The sequence below is a fragment of the Rhamphochromis longiceps genome, linkage group LG17 (genome assembly GCF_057381845.1).
Source record: "Rhamphochromis longiceps isolate RC_006_pf linkage group LG17, R_longiceps_female_GT1.1, whole genome shotgun sequence".
In the NCBI taxonomy this organism is placed as follows: domain Eukaryota; kingdom Metazoa; phylum Chordata; class Actinopteri; order Cichliformes; family Cichlidae; genus Rhamphochromis; species Rhamphochromis longiceps.
Genome location: NC_140573.1, coordinates 32,405,416 through 32,424,957, shown reverse-complemented (window position 1 = coordinate 32,424,957; position 19,542 = coordinate 32,405,416). Strand labels below are relative to the sequence as shown.

Genomic DNA, 19,542 nt, shown 5'->3' with positions numbered 1-19,542 from the left:
TGAGGATATTCCCAAGTCTGGCTTTTACCCAATTTATATGAAGGGAAGACTTTCTATTACAATAAACTGCTTTTGTTACAATGCTTTGGACATCAGGGAAAGTTAAAAGACATCAAAACCTCCAGGGCTTTGCAGAGTTTGAATGATGATGTAAACTACCACAAAGAAAATGACACACAGAGAAATACACTTCTGTCTTTTTTTTTTAGTTTCACACAGGAGAAAATATAATGTGAAGAGACACAGAATATGTGTGTTATAATTATGCCAATCTACCGTCACATCCTTACTGACAATACAGGAGATTATAAAGACTGTTGTGTGTGAGCACTAGGACAAACTCTTGCTTTTCTTTTAATCGCTACAGTATTTATTCAACAAGAGAGCTTGGAATATAATATATGTGGGGAATTCCCCCAGCATTGTTAATGTTTTCCACTTTGCACTAGACAAACACAGTCTTTGCCCCATATTTAGTTTGTTGGGATCTGATCACCAAAACTGCCAGGCTGTCGTATCAGAACCCCTGACTGGTATAGATTTCAGAGTGAAACTCGGAACATTGCATGACCATATTTGTTTGCAGTTTACTTGTTTAGGTATTTAAATAATATCAAACGAGCTGTGAAGCAAGAGGCTTGAATGCAGCAATTTTAGAACTTTTAATTGACAATTCACTAGAGAGAAAAAAATAAATAAAAATAATGCTAATATTGCATTGGTGGTCAGGAGGATGAATTAATCTTCCCTAAAACTGCCATGTGTCTACTGGTGGTATTTGAAACTGGTTCTTTTACACATCAAATTAAATATATTTTATTAGTATGAAGATGCAGTGATTAGCAGTGTCACTTGAAAGCAAGGAGCTTCCTCTTTTGTGCCTCCTGGTCCACTGGGGCCTTTCTATATAATGTTTTATGTTTTACATTTGCCATTCTGGATGCTCTGGGATCCCCCCACAGTACTCAGACGTGCATGCTTAACTGGGGGTTTTAAGTTGGGTGTGAGTGTAGATTTTCTTTGTTTTCTGTCTATCTGTGCTAGACCTGTGATGAATTGACAGGATTTTATGCGTTCAAACCAAAGAACTTCAAAGTACGAATGAGTACAAAGCTTTGACTATCACTGAAATTCCAGTTAGAGTAATTTCTTTTATATATATTACAAAAAAAGATTTCTCAGGTTGTCAGTAGACAGAACTGAAGGATTGAATCCAATTACCAATAAAGTCATAATTTTGATAACTGTCATCCATTTACCTTTATGTGGCCAAAATAAATTACTCAAGTTTTTGTTTTAAGCAGATAAACAACAAAACCCAAATTTATAATTTTATTTAGACAGTACAAATCAGGGCCATAGATGTGGCAATGTCAACCCGTGGAGAGTACAAACAAAATCAGGACAGCTAAATAATTAACTTTCAGAAACTTAATAAGATTAACTTATATGTGTGCTTTGAGAGGCAATTAAAAATGGGTGTAGAAAAGGCTACACAGACACTCAGAGCCAAAAATGCATTTAAGTGCTCAGCAAAAAGTGCAAAATATAAAACATACAGGCAAATATATACAAAAATATCATATGCAGTTAGTTTCATAGTGCTAATTGACACTGAGATTACATTTTTATTACTGTGACATTTTATTTTTAGTGACTGAGCTATAATAGCGAGCATTGCTATAAAAGTTACATTTTAAATGAAGAAAAAAAGCCTTAAAATATACCATATATATCATAAACCATATAAAAAAAAACTATAAATATTTCTTAATCGCAAAAACATTTGTATATTTTTTCAAAAATGTAAATCCTTGGTGCCAAATACATTGCAAATGCATGTATGCATTGTTTTAATGTGAAAAGTTAGATATTTCCTTTTTAGAGTGTGACGATCTTCAGCTCATTTATCATTTCAGCATTTACAGCCCATTAGCCAGACATACATAATTAGTTACGGTATGTACAGAGAGACAAAAGACAAAAAAAGGCAGACAGATATGTAAAAATAATAGTCACAGAAACATACATTTATAGGATGGAAATAAAAAGTGAAAACATAGTTCCCATAGACGCTGACAACTCCATTCTATTTTACTTTATTGCATATTAATTTTACACAATGAGTCCAATTGTGCCTGCTTGTCCATTATTATCGTGACTCATTAGCAACACAACAGTGTCTCCCTGTATCCCCCTACTGCAGCCCCCTTCACACTGGCTATTCTGCATTTATAAAAGTCTGCAGATAATGCATTAGATGTGTTTACTGGATGTATCCAACGCATATATAATATGCATGTGTGTGGATAAATACACAGCTCATTGGGATATGGGAATTGAACAATGCATGTTTTTCTCTTTTCACTTTTTCATGTTGTACCGTGTGAATCGTTACTTCTTATTCATTAACACCCATCACAGCTAGCCGTCACCCTTCAGTCCCTTTTCGTTCAGAGATACAATGTGGAGCATAAGAAAATAACAAATGAAAAAAGTATCCATGGCAACAACAGTACAGCAAGTTCTCTTTTTTTGCAGCTTTTAGTTCAAATGTAATTCTCTGAAGTTAAACAGCAACTGCTCATAACATCCAAGGTCTTTAAAGAGAGATTGTGTCTGTCGCCTTTGTGAGCAAAATGTGCAGAATCTGTTCAGTAGTTTAAAAAAAAATCCACTCAAGGATTTCAGTTTTTGTCGTCTTCTCCTTTATATGATGAAGCATAAAAGAGCGAAGTTATCCGTCATCAGGAAACAACAGCAGCAAAAAGGAGACACATGAAGGAAACAGAGGTTGACGGAGATATAAAAGAGGCTCCTCCACAGTCATCGGCGTTCTCCTGCAGAGACAAAGCAGAAAATGATTTCACCTGGCGAGTCTTCAATTTGCTACCAAGCATTGACGAAAATGTGATGTATTCAAACAGAAAATCATTTTAGGGCCACAGAAGCAGTTGAGTAAGACGAGAGAAGAATGCTGGTTTTATGCATGCATGTTTAAACACATGTACAACCCAATTTTCAAAAACACAAAGATGCTCTGAAAAGGTAAATTAAAACTAGTACAAAGACAAAATATTGAATATTGAATGAAATAAAGTAATGTGCAAAAGTCTTGAGTCAGGAAACTGGGAAGGCCTTTGCTTATGACCACTTAAAAAATTACAACAGTCTTCCTCCTTGGAAAAAAAATATAAAGAAATGAGTGATGGCTCAAATTATGTTTTATTTATTCAATTTTTTTTAACATAATATATGCTCATTTAGAATTTGAAGCCAGTAACGTGTTTCAAAAAGATCAAGCCAGACAACAAAAATACTAGAAAAGTTTTATAAGATCTCACAACTAATGAGGTCAATTAGTAACATGAATAGGTGTAAAAAGAGCATCCTAGAGACTTTTTCATCAGTAAAGACAGGGAGGATTGAACAGTCTGGGTGATTAACTTAAGAGCAATGTTTCATAATGTAAACTTGCAGAGAACTTGTGTTTTTTTCATATACAGTAACATATCTTTAAATAGATTCTGAAAAACTAGACAAAGCAGAAAACCAACACTGAATGCTCTTCAGGCTCTGCATCGAAAACACAGATTGTGTAGTCAAAATTGCTGCATGGAAGTGGGAACACTTCTGAAAACCTTCATCAGAGAACACACTTTGTAGCTGCATTTACAAAAAAAAAACCTGTAGTTTGCCCACAGTGAGAATCTGTCACCAAATAGAAGCATTTGGTGCACTGTAACAGAAAAAGATAACAAAAGAGGCTCCAAGCTGCAGAGCAGCTGAAACCTTACATCAACCAAAAATGGGAATTAATTTCTCTTTCAAAAGTGCAGCAGATCTCCTCAGTTCAAAACATTTACAGTGGTTGTCCCTACTTTGTTTTGTTTGTCTAGTTTTTTTTGCAGGCATCAACTTAAGAAGGAAAAACCGCTCAGCTTTGAGCTCAGTTTTTATAGTACTTATTATTGTAATATTTACGCTTTAACAGGGTTGTATGAATATACGTGTTTTTTGATGTGTCATGGTGTGGTAAAATGCTGACCTGTGCGTGATAAGAGTGGCAAGACTCGGGGCGTCTGCGAACCTTTTGAGACTTCATCCTGTCACACTTAACTGACGAGTTATGTACAGCGGGGTCAAGGAGCAGCAACAGAAGCATAGTATGGTTTTCCTGCACGCTCATTCAAATATTACCACTAAAGACATGCAGTATAAACATTTTAAAGATATGACATGGCAGGCTCACACCCGGAATCTAACTTAACAGTGCGGCTGGTTGAGTCAGTTAAAGAAACACAACAATTTAGGCCAGCATGCTTAATTAATACACATGTTAGAATAAAGAGTCTGTACTGTAGGTACTGTAGGTCTACAAAGTGTGCCCAGATTGACTCAGTGTATAGGCAGGGTGATGCTGCAGTTAGGTTAAAACAAGCAAACTTTATGTGAACATGATTCACGTGATCCATGAATATAAACATCACAGGATATATCTGACTTCCTCTGGCTCCAGGGTGATGGGTGGGTACTGTTTGGAGCAGTCACAGTCTGCTTGCACCACCAGCATCAACAGGTTGCTCTCTGGTATCTGCTGCACTACAAACATCCTGACATAAACAAAAAGGAAAAGTGTGAAATAGACAAAAACACAGAAAGACAACCTTCTATGTAACATAATGACACAAGCCAGGCAGTGCAGGATGGATAAAATAACATAATTATGATCATTATTCACACGTGATTATAATGTCATTATATTAACAGCATTACTCAAAAACTATCATGGAGAGTGTGGACCACGTGTAGCTGTGCTGTGTTATACCACCATTAGCCTCATGAGGGTGATCACACCCAGCCTATGGTGACAACCCAGTGATGCTTTCCTCTTTTTACTCTACCCCCCACCCCCCGACCCACCTCCTAGTGCTTTTCCATCTTTGTTTCTGTCACTCACCCCTCCCCAGTCCCTGTACTTTTTTCATTCACCTCTCCTAATACTTTCACTGCTTTCCAACGAGTCACTCTCCCTTCTCCGCTTCTCAGTCTTTCCATAACCCCACACACCATGATCCAAATCAGTTCCTTTCTACTTATTTCCCTCTTTCTGCCACTCTCGTATTAATTCAAACTGCTCTCAGTATGCAAAGCAGAGCAAAGCCGTAGAAAATGGATTCTGGAGGAACAATTTAATATGACTGGTGTAGGGCTTAGAGAGGACTACACTGCTATTTCTGTGTGCATAAGTGTGTGTGCGCTTACTTCTGGCATCGTCCGCACTTAATAATGCTGTTGGTCTCTTTGACTGACGGCTCATAAACAAAGCTGGGGTACTCGGTGTCACACGGCTGCAGGATGTCCCCTTTTTTCTTATGAACTGAGGCTAATAGAGAGATAGACAGGGGTCATGTTTCGAGATGAGAATTATAACAGAGCTTGTGTGTTAAAGTGTATGCATGACATTTTGCTGGTGACTGACAGGCTGAGAGTCTGTGACAGGAAATCGAAGGTCTAATGTCTCAATTCTTCACGCATCAGCCTTTTATTGCTGCTTCTTGCGTAAGCCAAATAAACCTTAGCTTGCTGCGTATGATAGGACTAAAACCAGAGAGAGCCATAATGGCTTGTCAAAAAGTCTTATCTTGTTCTGAGCCATGTTTTTGTTTGACTTCTTTAGAATTGCATTAACTTCAGTACAAATTTATGCCTGACTCTTGTTTTGAGGGACTTACCAGATGTGTCTGCTCCCACTGAAACCCACTTATGTAACAGACACAGTAAATACTTTTCTTGGTCTGAAGTATAATATAAAATAATACAGCACACCTAAAAGAATGCTTGGCTGTATCAAAGGATGATGATAATAAGGACCATTTGATTGACAGGTTTAGTGATGATGAATGATATTTTTTTAAGAATTGGTTTATAAACCCAGCATTACAGTCATTCAGAGCTGCTCTGAGGGTTGTGTTAATTTACAAAATAGAGATGACACACACGAGATACAAAGAAAGAGTGCTTAGCCTTAATTAGCCACATTTATTCCGAATGTAAGCTCACCGTCAGCAAAATGCTCCGTGTGCCAGAAGCCACAGATATTGAACTCCAGGAGAAATCTTACAAAAGAGAGAGAAAAGAGGAGAGTGGAAGTCAGTTAGGTGGCTATCATTATAGACTAAAGCAGACTGGAAGCATATTGCATGCAGCCTTCCAAAACTGGGCCAGGACCCAAACTTGTGTCATGGGAATAATAAAATGGGTCCTCAAGTTATTCATTGGTAGCTTTGGTGGTTGTTTTTTCCCCTCCTAACTGGATAAACAGCCTGCTCTTTTATTGAGGCTGTTAGATTTATCAAGTGACTTTATCCCTACCAAGTAAACATAGAAAAAATACTGAGGCTGACTTTCTTAACAGAAAATTGCTAAAATGTTACTTCAATTAGATTTAATAACTACAGTTGTGTATTGCTTTTTTATAATGTTGTGTGTAAAAACATTAGATAAAAACAATCTGATTTTTTTCCATCTGTTGATGCGGTTAACACTATCTCTGATTTTTGGACAGCGATCCAGGCAGCTGAGAGCTTATGTTAATCATTTTTAATTTGGAATTTAATTGTTTCTCTATTATATATATTTATTTATTGTGCATCCATCTGTGTTTTAAATACTGTCCGCAAACTACTGCACAGAATTTAGTTATTTGACAATAAAGAATCTTTGAATAGATTTTCAGGTAAGTTTTTTTTTTTTTTTTAATTTATGGTTTAACTTTGCTAGCAACATTTTAAATTTGGCAAAACTGGTGATGTTAATAAGTAACATAAGTGCACAAAATAGTGTACCTTTGTAGAGTAAATACTACATAGTATAGGATATCGGACAATGTAGCAAAAACTGCATAGCCAATCCAGGTTGCCCCTAGCAACACTTACAGTAGGAAGTTGGAGAGGAACCACTTGAGGGCTGAAGCCAAACCGTAGAACGGCTGAAGAGATAGATGGACAAATTCTATTTAACGGAGAACTGATTTTGGGAATATTTCTGTATAGGGAGAGACTTCACTGTACATACACTGAGAAGTGGACGTGCGCTGCTGACAGAGTGCGAGTTCATCTTACACATGGCCTGGTAGTCGAACAAGGATACCCTAAGGAAACATGAGCACACAAACAAGCACACAGTGTTGCTCCTCTGGCAGTATCGACCCACATTGATTCCCTGACCCCCCTCCAGACTACCACACATGTTTGGCTGAGCTTAACCTTTACAGAATCCCTGAAAGCTATTGTAACTTACAATGATCCCAACGCTAGAATTACTTTTCAGACAACTAATTTTTTTTGTTGTTTTTTTTGTACGCAGTCGTCAAACACAAGAACACATAAATACAGAAAATCACAGAGTGTAAATATGCTCACATTGCTACTAAAGATCATCCATGCTCAAAACTAGTTATGTAATATCCTGTGTCAAATGAAGCATGACGAAATCTTTTAGCTGTTTAAAAATAGCACATCACTCAGGAGATTTCAAACATAAAAGATGGGCAAAAACTAAGCATGAAGAAAAAAAACATCCCAAGCCCTCAAACTCAAAGGGGAGCAAAAAGGAAAGGCACGGACAGCTTAATCACAAACACCGAGCCAGACGGGCGCATGCAGAGAGCATAGGAGAGAGACTGTACCATTACACTGCTTGCATACTAATGCAGTGTTTAGGTATCTAAGAACCAAAAAACAAAAGGAAAACATTTGCAAACTGCCACCCTGATTAACATAATTACACAACTACAATTAAAACCTGATAGCAAAACAGCATGGGGCTGACACAATTGCAATTACGAGCCAGATATTCGTTCGGAGACACAGGACCCATGAAGTGGCACTTCACACAAAGTCAGAAAACCGCAGGTTCTCTCAGGATGGCCGTTCAACCAGTCAATCAGGCGAGGAATGACAACCAGGCATTACCTTTTGAACATGCCCATCCTGATCAATGTGGTCATCACTGAGCCATCAATCTCGCCAAAGAACCTTCCCGCCTAACAAGAAAGAGAGAAGAAAGAAGTCTAAAAAAATCAGTGTGGCAGAACATAAAAAACTCAAGTCCCAATAATCTGATAGAGGAAATATAAGTTCACTTCTACGATCTCCTGTCCACTTTCACCTCTGTGCGAACTGCGTGGTCGAGCATTTAGTCACAATAAACTCCCAGTTACGAAAACCTTAGGCTGCTGTGTACAATGCAAAATGCAAAGACTGGCAATCTCTAATTGACTGAAAAAGACTAGCTGCTAAACTATTATCCTATTGAAAGCTATGCAGTGAACCTGAATTTGATCATAGCATTTTTCTAACATAACTATGTTTTCAATGGACATAAAATCTGGACTTCAGACAGGCCATTATACCCATAATAAGTGCTTAAGTCTAGATATATCATTTAGTGTTAATGGTGCTTTCACAGATGTGCAAGTTAACCATGTCTTGTGTAACAATAGTCCTAATATCAACATAGAGGCTAGCTTTTAAATTGTGTGCTGATAACAACTGAGATCGTCCCTCTTTTACTTAGTCCAAAAGATATATTGATCATGATTTCCAAGAGTTGTTAGACTACAGAGGCCTGGGAATTTGAGAGTCCTGCGCAGCATCTTAGCTGTTCCTACGCTTTTGGACAGAGATCTTGGATGTTGTTCCTGAGATCTGCTGGAGCCACTTGCCTATCTTGGGAATCCCTGCACCTAGTGCATTTGTGGATGCAGTGGTGGACTACATTCACTTCTTCTATAGAATAATTGGTTTTAAATGCTCGTTAGATGAAAAAAGGCATCAAAGATCACAATGTTGTGTTTTTATGTGTTTTGAAATTGTGCATAATTGTCTGCGGAGAAATGTTCCTTGCACCTCTGAATTGGTGTACTACATTACAGTACAGCACTACCTCTGACTCAGTTCACTGATTACAGTTATTATTGATAGTCACTGTGGGAAAAGGTTGATATTTGAAAATGTAAATATGTAAAAGTAAAAAAGAGGGTACACTGCCCCAGGATGTCACTGCTATTTGGTTAAAAAAAAATTAAATATTTTTCTCTGTTGGGCTGGTTAATAGTGGTTAACAGGATGAGAAGACAGTTAAAAAACACATTAACCGTTTTCACCTTTTTTTTCTTTTAAGGTAATAAATATTGAAGAGTGGAAGGGCCCTCAAACAATCAAGTCAAAGACTAAGGAGCACTCCAGCCATATTCTGTGAGTGCATGTGTGAGAACTCACATCATTGCGCTGTTCAGAAATGAGGACAAAGCCATTATTGTCAATCACATAGCACTCGATATCCTGGTAAGAGACAGAGGAACCAATTACTTATGTAAGGAAACATCTGTGTCGAACATCACGAACACAGATAACACAGACACCTAAATAATTTATACCACGTATTCATGAAGTGTTCACCTTTGTAGTTTTGTATAGTAGCAAAAGATAATAAATCTTATATATTTATAATAATAATAATAATAATAATAATGATAATACACTTTATGGCAGTGTCATTCAAAAGCAAGATATACTCACTAAGCTGTCACAGCGAAGAGGACAAATCCCCTCCACATTTGAGCACTGACAGTAAAGAAATCACGACAGGAAAATGTGTGATTATTTCACCATAATCCAACGTTAGAGAGATTTTTTTTCTTTAATCAAATCGACATCTGAGCTTAGATTAGGGCATGTTTGTGTGAGTGACACATGCTCTGTCTGTGTTTGGCTGTGGGGGTGTTAGGCTTGAGAGTGCGACAGTGTCGACAAGTGCATGTGTATGTGAAAAAAAATGTGTCTGTGTTGGTGTGAAATTGTTAATTTCTGTGAGATATGGGCTGTCTACCTGTGATGGGATCTGAGTGGCTTGTTAGCAAGTTTGTGCATGTGTAATGTTAGCATGTCTCCGACTGTGTGGATGTGAATGTGTAATCTGTTTTAACTGAGGTGCGAAGCTGATTTCACAGAGCTTAGCAGGTGCTGAGGACGTTAAATTTGGTTCAGTAGGAAAAAAAAGTGTGCGAGAAATTATTCATACTTACATCTGTGTCATTTGGCTGGGAAGACACAACGATGGCAACAAAGAGAGTGGAAAGAAATGACAAGCATTACATTATATAGCAAGTGGGCTGATTGACTACTTCTGCTGCTGTGAGCTTGCTAACAAAAAAAAGACTACAGATTATTTTCTTGAACACACATTTCAAATTCCTTTTTAATGAGTTTTCGAGCAGGCTCGTAAAACTTCAGCAATTTTGGAAAATAGTGTACAATTAGATGCTTTCTCATAAAAAAAACCCATCAGTTTGTGCTATAAGAAAACATTAAAAGGGATCTGTATCACTGCAATCAGACTATTTGTCATAATACAAAAGTTTTTAACCATAAGCAAAGTCTGAAACTTTCCTTCTGTTCTTTCGTCTGTGGACTGATGATGAACACCAACAGTTTTCCTGATGATCTTATGTTGTCTGCAGTATATGTGGCTCGGCGTCTATGGACAATGTGTCTTTGGATTCATGGTCAGGCTAAACAGAGCATGTCGAAATGTGAATGAGACCATCTATCATCCTTTTCAATCCCATTACAGCAAAGTGTCGGTCTTTTTCTCTGCTTCCCATCGTCGCCTCCTGAAATAAACTACAATTTGGTGGACTGACAGAAGTGACAATGCTTCTCCCCCACACACTACGGGTAAATGGCACAGCTTGATGAGGAGCAGCACTTACGAGAAAAGGAATTGTCTCTTTCTGCTAACTGAAGCAGATCATGAAAATATACAACCTTGCTAATGAGTCCCAGGAATCACGCTAATCAATGTAGATATGAAGCAAAACTGATCAAAACCACCATACAAATGTGGTGACAGTAGAAGAAAAAGACAGTCAAATCAATAAGAGTTATCTTCTTTGCAGCTTTAATTTGCTTGGCAAATTAAGTGGAAAACCGCCCATTAGTTTAACATGATTTGTGAGCATGACAGATATGCGCTTTCAGAAGGCATCCAAGGTGGAAAAGCTTAATCTGTAGGGAAGCATTAAATATGTTTATTACATTCATCTGTGAGTGAAATTTCTAACATGCTCTTGAGACTCTTATTTTTTCAGCATCTACAACTCTGCTAAAACAAAACAAAACAAACAATCAATAATTGTTAATAATGCGTTGATCTTCTCTTTTTATTTTTCTAATTATTTACAGTTCACGTATCATATCTCATCTTCACAGTTGTCAGTCAATCAATGTCAGGAACTCAATTCATTTAGGCATTTATATATGGTGAAAAAGAGCTGCTGAAGTTTAAAATGAGCATCAGAATAGTGAAGAAAAGCAATTTAAATGACTTTGCATGTGGCATGGTGGATGGTGCCAAACAGGCTGGTCTGAGTAGTTCAGAAAATTCTGATGTACTCTGATTTCCCCACACAACCAACTCTAGGGCTGTCATGGTCCTGGGTCATTTGACCCAGTGTTTCCAGTTTTCCTGTGTTTTTTGTCATTTTCTATTATGATCGATGTATACGTTCTCTTTACTAGTCTTAAGTTTATTTCCAGAGTGCCTGGTTATCCTGTTTTGAGTTTCTTATGGTCCCTGTTTAGTTCCTTGATTATTTAGTAATTTCCCCTTGTGTCGTTGCCCTCTGTGTGTCTGTGTTTGTATGAGTTCTTGTGCCTTCTTTCCCCTCCTTGTTTTATTCCATCATGTTTCCCCAGCCAGTCATGTCTCTCTCTCCCTCGTGTTCCCTCGCTCCCTCTCGTCTGCCTCTCCTCCACTCCTGCATCATGTTCCTCTGTTTCCTGTCTTATTGTGCAGGTCTCGTGTTTCCATGTTCATTCCGTTCAGTCTTGCCTTCCCTGTCTTGCTATGGTTATTCGTGTCAGCTGTGTTCCCCGTGTGTTCTCATTTCTCGTTATCCTTCTGTGTATTTATGTTAGTGTCTCCCTCGGTTCTGTGTCGTGTGCTCCCTCATAGCTGCGTGTACCTCTCCGTGTTTCCCCAAGTGTATTTTTATTAGAATTTTCCCAGTTTAGTTTTGTATTGGTTTTCATCCAGCAATAAAGCTGTGTTCTTTTGAGTCTACGTTTTCATCTCCGTGAGTTTGCGTTTGGGTCCTATTCCTGCCTGCACACAGCTGGTTTATGACAAGGGCTTAAAGAGAGTGGCACAAAAAGTGAAACTGTTCAGGGAGTGGCATCTCTCTGGATGAAAAGGACTTGCTGATGTTAGAGGTCAGAGGAGAATGGTCACAATGCTTTAAGTCGATAGGAAGGCAATAGTACCTCCAATAACCGCTGCTATTAAAAAAAAAAAAGTATGTAGAAGAGTATCTCTGAATGCACAACACATTCAACCCTAAACCAACTAGGCCACAGCAGCAGAAAACCACACTGGGTGCCACTCCTTTTACCTAAGAACAAGAACATTGCTTCATCTCAATTTCTGCTGCGACATTCAGATGGTAGGGTCGGATTTTGATGAAAACAACATGAAACAATGGGTCCATCCTGACATGTATCAATGGTTCAGCTGGGTAGTGTTGGAATGGTCGTACACTAGGGGTATATACACCCCTTTGTACCATCATCTTTTGCCTTGTCTTTATGACTACAATGTGCCCATGTTCTAATGGCTGAAAGCAGCTATTAAGATGTCCCAAATGTCAAATCATTTCAAACTGTTTTCTTGAACATGGCAATGGTTTCACTGTACTCAGGTGGTCTCCACAGTGACTGAACCTCAGTCCAGTAGAGCAGCTTTGGGATGTAGTGGGAAAAGACTCTTATTATAGATGTTCATGTGACAAACCTGCAGTAATTATGTGATGTTATATAATATCAATGCCGACTAAAATCTCTTAGGAATGTTTCCAGCACTTTGTTGAATGTGTGCCTTGATAAATCAACACATCCATTTCTAAATGGAAAAGGGCACCTAACCTGAGAGTTCCCTGAGAGCATCTATGTTTATCACTAGTGCTTCCTGTTTCCTGTCCTACGCCAAATAAGAAAGAAAAAAAAGTGGATTTCCATAAATTTTCTGTAGCTGACTCCAAATCAGAGGTAATTAGTAGAACTGCCCACAGTCGCCACAGCAAAAGCAGCATCATTAGTCTCTGGTCTAGTCTGGGTATCTTATCTAATAATGCTCAAAACGTGTGTGTGTGTGTGTGTGTGTGTGTGTGTGTGTGTGTGTGTGTGTGTGTGTGTGTGTGTTTTACTAAGATTATGAAAAGTGGTGTATTTCTGGAATGAGACAGCAAGCCAAGACAAGATAATTTCTTTCTTCTGCAGGCTGCAGAAAAGGTCATCCATGCTTTTATCGCTATCAGACTAGACTGCTGCAGTTCACTTTACTCAGATCTCAGCATTCAAAACATCAGAAGACTGCAGTTGATTTAAAATGCTGCTACCAGACTTTTGAGGTACTAAGAGAAGTGACCACATTACCCCAACTGCCCTTCACTGGCTACCAGTGAGTTTTAGAATTGCTTTTGAGATTTTACTACTTGTTTTTAAAGCCTTAAATGCTGTAGCTCCTGTCCACGTCTCTTATGTGATAACTCCTGTGCACACCTGCTGCTTGAGATATTCTGGCAGGACTACAGTAATGGTTCCTAATTTGTGGTGCGTCACCAAGAGTGACCGGGACTTTACTTCCCGCCCCCTCAGCTGTGGAACCTGAAGATCTGAGGAATGCTAACTCTGTATCCTCTTTCAGATCTCCTTTTAAAAACGTCCTTTTTTAATGTCCATATCTTAAACGATGATGTTTTTTCAGATTCACTTAAAATATATTCTCGTTTTTTTTCTCAGTAAAATGTTGTCCTGTTTTATTACATTAATTTCATTTTTTATAATCGGGGTCCACATAAGTGGTCCACAGGTGCTTATTCGCTGTCAAAATAAAAGACGTGCACCAGATAAGAAGTTGCAACGCGCGTTTGCGTACATATAAAAGGCATAGTTTTTGTCTGCTAGAGTAGGATTTTCACGGCATATTCTGCACCAGAATATAAGTAATTGCTTAAAGGAGCTTGCTTCTTCGACATCTTTAAGAGTTCTAAACAAATGTCTGTCCTCCTCAAGAAAATCTTATGTACCCAAACGCGCGTTGCAACTTCTTATCTGGTGCACGTCTTTTATTTTGACAGCGAATGCGCACCTGCGGACCACTTATTTGCACCCCTGCATATAATTTCATGGTTATTGAGTAGTGTGATCACAAACACAGAAATAGAATGTAAGTACATAGTTAAAAACAGAGGAAGAGAAACACAGGAGTGTTCTCTATGAGATAAATAGGATGCCAAGGTGTGAATAGCACAAAATCTATCATCTTTTGATTCCCATTACTGTCGCCTCAGAACCCCTCACTAATCATGAATTGCTGTCAGACAAAATATAGCAGCAGTCGGCTGTGAGAGACACATGGAGCCTTATATTATAGGGTTTGCATTGTATTTTTTAATATCATGTATTTTTATGAAAGTCTGTTTTTCAGATTTAATCATTGTAGATATTATAATCTGTCAGCGGAGCAAAGCAATGAGACATATATTACTAGTCATATTTAATCCTTCATTTTTACACTTTCTGTTTCCTGTATTTGCATTTTTCACTGTATCTAACACACACATGACTTTTAAATTCCATGGATGTTATGAGCACAGTAGAGTTTTGTAAAAGGAGCTTCCTATTATGATCCTGACAGACTTCAAAAGGATCTTAGCTCTTGCTTTATTTTTTCCCTAACTATGAAACTCATTTACTAATACATCAGGTTTTAAGATAGACAAGCTCCCACTGTAAGCCACAAAAGGGTGACCCTCACTCATGTGGCTTCTATTGACATGATAATTGTGCACAGTTTCTTGCCTTAATCATTTCTCAAAAACACAAAGCTAAAGCAAATTTTAATCAGTAATTAAGGCAATCCAATTATTAGTTGCCTTTACTTCATATACTGTATGTCTCTCGGAGTAAGCTAATGGTGAAGAAGTGTACAAATGAGAGGGAAAGCAATATAGTTTCTCTTAACACTGACTGTCTGTGCCCCAACACAGAGGATAAATATGACAACCCATTGGTAGCAGTATTTTTAGATAGATAAATAGGTTATAGCTGCCATGTGACTGATTATCTTTCCTGCTGAGACTAAGTCTTTCATTTAGGATTTACAGCAGGTACAGTATCTCCACCCCTCAGGGAGAGTACTTAAAATAGACTATAGAGAAGATTTCATGCACGTTTGCATGGATGGACATGCATAAACATACACAGAAAAAACAAGCCTATAGTGTAAGTACACACACACACAGACGCACAGACACAAACTCTCTAAAATAAAGATCTAGTACATGGCAGCAAGACAAGATGATTATGTAAACTACTTATGGGGGAAAAGAGAGGTTAGAGGAAAGGAGACAGCATGGGAGATAAGAAAGGAATGGATGTAAGAAAAGGGGCACTGCTGATAAGAAATGAAGTGTGGAAAAGTAAGGAGGAAAAAAGAAAAAATACAGATTTAGGAATGACAGTATCAAGTATTCACACAGTAAACAGGAATGACTTTGTGTAAATGCATCATAAATCTAGTGGATAACAACTCTGCTGCACATAATGCTAATGAGTTCATAGCTGATGGATATGGACATAACAACGCACTTGCACACAGATGGCCATGCATATGGTGTCTGCCCAGCACACACACATTACCATTAATAAGCACATATACAGATATAGAATAATATTTTCTTCAATCTTTTCTTCAAAATCCCACCATCACGACACCACAGACACAGAAACACGTGCACACATACACACTCAAAAACCTGGGTCCTGCTGTATTCGGCGATGGAAGCTATCCATCACTTAATGGCTAGCCAGATGCCTTAATGCTTTTTTAACTGCTGTCATTTACAGCCGTGGGACACGACGAGGCCAAGGGCCAAGATATCAAACACCTGCTGCAGGAAGTGTTAGGCCAAATTAAAAAAAAAAGTTTTCCCTAAATAAAATATTTTTCTGAAGGTGTGGAAGAACTCAAAAGGATACTAACCATGCAGCAGAACTACAGGGTGGGCTGTACAAAAGAAAAAGGTGCCACCTAAGGCAGGAGAGATGGTAGGACACACCCACACAGGCAACTTCAGGAGGAGGCCCTGCTAGGCCATAATATTCATATCAGTAATGCTCAACATAATGTGACGAGGAAGCAAGCAATTGACTAACCAAAATAACACAGTACAAGCTTAAGTTCTATACACTTGGTTGTCCCTGGAAACAGCATGGCAGCAGCATACTGCTGAAGGAGAATCAGAGTGAACATAAGATGTAAGAGTGAACTTTTCTTCTAGAAATTGCTGGGGAAAGTGTTTGTTTTGGAAGTTGGGGGCACATAGTCTCTAGAAAAATCAGCTCAGGTGGGGCTCGGGATCTATCCAGAGAAGGGCTGTTTTATTATAAACAAGTCTGTCAGATAAACCTATGTGGAACATCTGAACTGTAAGATGCAGAAAACAAGCAGAAACTACAAAGAAAGGTTATCTCTGATGTTAGCAGAGCTCTGTTTGTTTGCTAACAATCGTAGGTGCTAAGCGTTTGTGGACAGGACTCAGTGAAAATCTATAGGACACAGTTCTGGCAAAGCGCTGACAGTTTGAAACAATCGACCTATATCAATCAGCTGTTCTGATAATGTCTCCCTCTGGCAAATGAAATAAATAAATGCTCCAGGTGGCAACAACCACAGGTATGTGAGGTACAAAATAAGATGCATTTTCAGTATTGGATAATAGTGTAGTTTGCAGGTGACTGTTAAATGTTGGTTGTGTTGGTGTCTATGTCAGCCCCATGACTCCCAGACTGGCACCCAACTGGAGCTTTGCCCAGTGTCATTCGGGCTCCAGCCCCTCAGCGACCTTAAGTTGGATAAGCGGTTAAGAAAGTGGATGAATGAATTCAAGTCTTTGTAACAGCCTGAAAAAGATGACCTTTCACTTTTCAAACAAATTTGGACATAAAGGGATGCTTTATAAAGGCAATGAATAGCTGACCAGATTTAGCCCAGGAAATAACACACTTGGATGTCCCTGCGTCACTCAATCCAGTGCTGATTCTAAAAATCTCTCTTTAGCACACAAGATATGCAATGAAAACAACTCTAATGATGGCATTTATTCTTCCACTCCTATGTTTTAGGCAGGGTTAGCGCTCCTTTAATATTGGTAACAGTGATACAGAACACATTACATTAAGCTTTGGATGAAACAAAGTTTGAATGCTGTAATTACCAACTAATGGAGCAGAAAATGAACCTATAATCACAGGTTAAACTCCTGGAACAGACAGTGTATTCATTACCAACCACGTTTCATGCAGAATATTGATCAGGTTTATATTCACTCACTGCATTTCTCAAACTGGAAAAGCAGCTTAGGATGCAAAGTCCTGATAGGTAAAAAATACTCAGAAATTGCTGCGCTCTTTTCATCTCATTGTAAAACAAAGCTTTCACGACAGCGCTCAGCTAAAATTGAAATTGAAATCTGACAAAATACAAATCTTCTTTTGGATTGCACCAGAAATGGAAAAATGTGCATGCAAAGATATTCACAGTGTTCAACCCAAAGGAAATAAAGTAGGGGATATTGTTTGGAGGAGAGGAATGGAGTTATTATTTACAAGCTGAAGTATGTGCTGTTTTTTCTAAAAGCATCTTCAGTCTTTTACTGGGGGAAAAAAAACAAAGAGAAATAATAAATCTAATAAGGAAAAAAAAAGAACCAATACTACAGTAATTACAGGGCTTAATTTTCAAACACTACACACTTATATAAGAACTCATAGCAAAGAATAAAGTTAATAACAGTCAGCGATGTAGCTACAAGTCAGTTTTATTTAAGAGTGCGTCCAAAACTGTCTTGTTCTCTATTCTAACATTCTATTTTTTTTTAGTAAATCTCAGTAACTTCATCTTTCAGCACTTTTACAAAGACTATAAAAAGTTTTATGGAGAGATCTTGCTCTAACAGACACTCTGTGGACCTACCTGCGCTGCAATGCCCCAAAATTTGGATTCAATCACCTCCAGAGTCATCTGGACCCCGATGGCTGTGAGAGAGATAGAAAGTGAGACATCAATCAGGTGCAATAAAACGTCTAATATAACACTGACTGGATAAATAATGCTACAATCACTTCTCTCCGATATGAAGACGGTTGGAAAAAGCAATATTATGATTAAGTAGGCTGATAACAGTTTTATAAGTGGTAGCGGTAACAAAATATCAAGTGAGGCTAGTAGCAACATATAACTTGTATTAGTGATGCTCAAAGACGGCAGTGCTGCGGTAATATTTTCAGTAAGCAGTGATTGCTTCAGCAGCAATAACAGCTCCGTTAGTGGAAAAGGGAGGGGAAACTTTAGTTCTAGCACTTAGGAATAAAGAAAATTAATGAGCCGATTAATGTCTCAGTGAGAGACGACCATCTCTCAGCTCTGAGGCTGGAGGAGTAAAAGAGGACCTTCTGTACAGATCAGCTCTGCCTTCAGAGCTCAACTTATGAAAATCCTTTTACATTAAATGGCCTTCTGAGGCATGTGAACCTCCTATTCTTAGACATCGTGAATGTTTATGTGAGCGCACACGTGTGTGTCTCCGGCCTCTCTCTACAACACAGCACTCACAGCCAGAAAACATTAAACCTAGAATTAGTGCGTATCACTCACGCACTTACACACACACACGGCGGCAAAGTGATTGCTTCTGTCAGCTCAGGGCTGTATGTCTGTCAGCATTTCAGTTAATGCAAAAAGGAACTGTAATTGCATAAGTCCCCAGTGCGCACATACTGTATACACCGACACACATGCAACAAACACACACTCTGCGAGGGAAGATATGGCACTTCATATTAGCATCAAAGACTCAGCGTTTTTCTCCCGGCGAGCTCAGTACAGCTACTTAGGGAAAGCCTTTGCAATGCTCACAATACACAAAACAGATAAACACACACACATGCCTGCACACACACCCCTCCTTACAGAGCCACTGTAGGTACGCGTATTGTAAAGTATGTCAGCATATAACAATAATGCCAAAAAATCAATCAATCATTATTTCTGGGAAAGTGGCCCAGAAAATGTTTTATTTGTTTCTAGGCCACATTCCCGGAAATATTATAAAAGACAAGAAAAAATAAATGCTGTCCTCAGTGGTAGCTGTGGCCCTGTACAAACCAAATACTGCATTTTACACATTTGTATGCATTTGTCTCTCTTCCAGGTAGCCATTGTTTCCCCTCGCTACCATCAGAACTTTAATTAGCATGAAATTAGCGTGAGTTGTGTAATCAGTCAGCGTGAGCATCATGGATGAATTAGCTTCTGTCCGAGCTGCACTGCTGTTCTGCCACGTGGATGTCTCAACCTGGAGGGGCAGATGTGGTCAGCGAACTGAACATATTTCTTTCAATTTTGCTTGTTAAATGC

General features: G+C 38.5%; 1 protein-coding gene across 2 annotated transcripts in view; it reads right to left on the bottom strand.

Annotated features, from left to right (window-relative positions):
- Nucleotides 1-1,469: 1,469 nt before the first annotated feature.
- Nucleotides 1,470-19,542, bottom strand: part of cacna2d4a (calcium channel, voltage-dependent, alpha 2/delta subunit 4a) — a 98,650-nt gene continuing 80,577 nt past the window's right edge. For both annotated transcript variants that reach the window (XM_085386374.1, XM_085386373.1), the window contains 12 exons: nucleotides 18,100-18,161; nucleotides 10,091-10,105; nucleotides 9,585-9,629; nucleotides 9,285-9,347; nucleotides 7,977-8,047; nucleotides 7,078-7,153; nucleotides 6,939-6,991; nucleotides 6,064-6,119; nucleotides 5,266-5,386; nucleotides 4,498-4,613; nucleotides 4,049-4,131; nucleotides 1,470-2,840 (listed from right to left, as the gene is read on the bottom strand). In XM_085386374.1, the coding sequence (XP_085242500.1) occupies nucleotides 2,748-2,840; nucleotides 4,049-4,131; nucleotides 4,498-4,613; nucleotides 5,266-5,386; nucleotides 6,064-6,119; nucleotides 6,939-6,991; nucleotides 7,078-7,153; nucleotides 7,977-8,047; nucleotides 9,285-9,347; nucleotides 9,585-9,629; nucleotides 10,091-10,105; nucleotides 18,100-18,161 (854 nt within the window). In that variant the 3' untranslated portion in view covers nucleotides 1,470-2,747. The remainder of the gene's footprint in view (nucleotides 2,841-4,048; nucleotides 4,132-4,497; nucleotides 4,614-5,265; nucleotides 5,387-6,063; nucleotides 6,120-6,938; nucleotides 6,992-7,077; nucleotides 7,154-7,976; nucleotides 8,048-9,284; nucleotides 9,348-9,584; nucleotides 9,630-10,090; nucleotides 10,106-18,099; nucleotides 18,162-19,542) is intronic.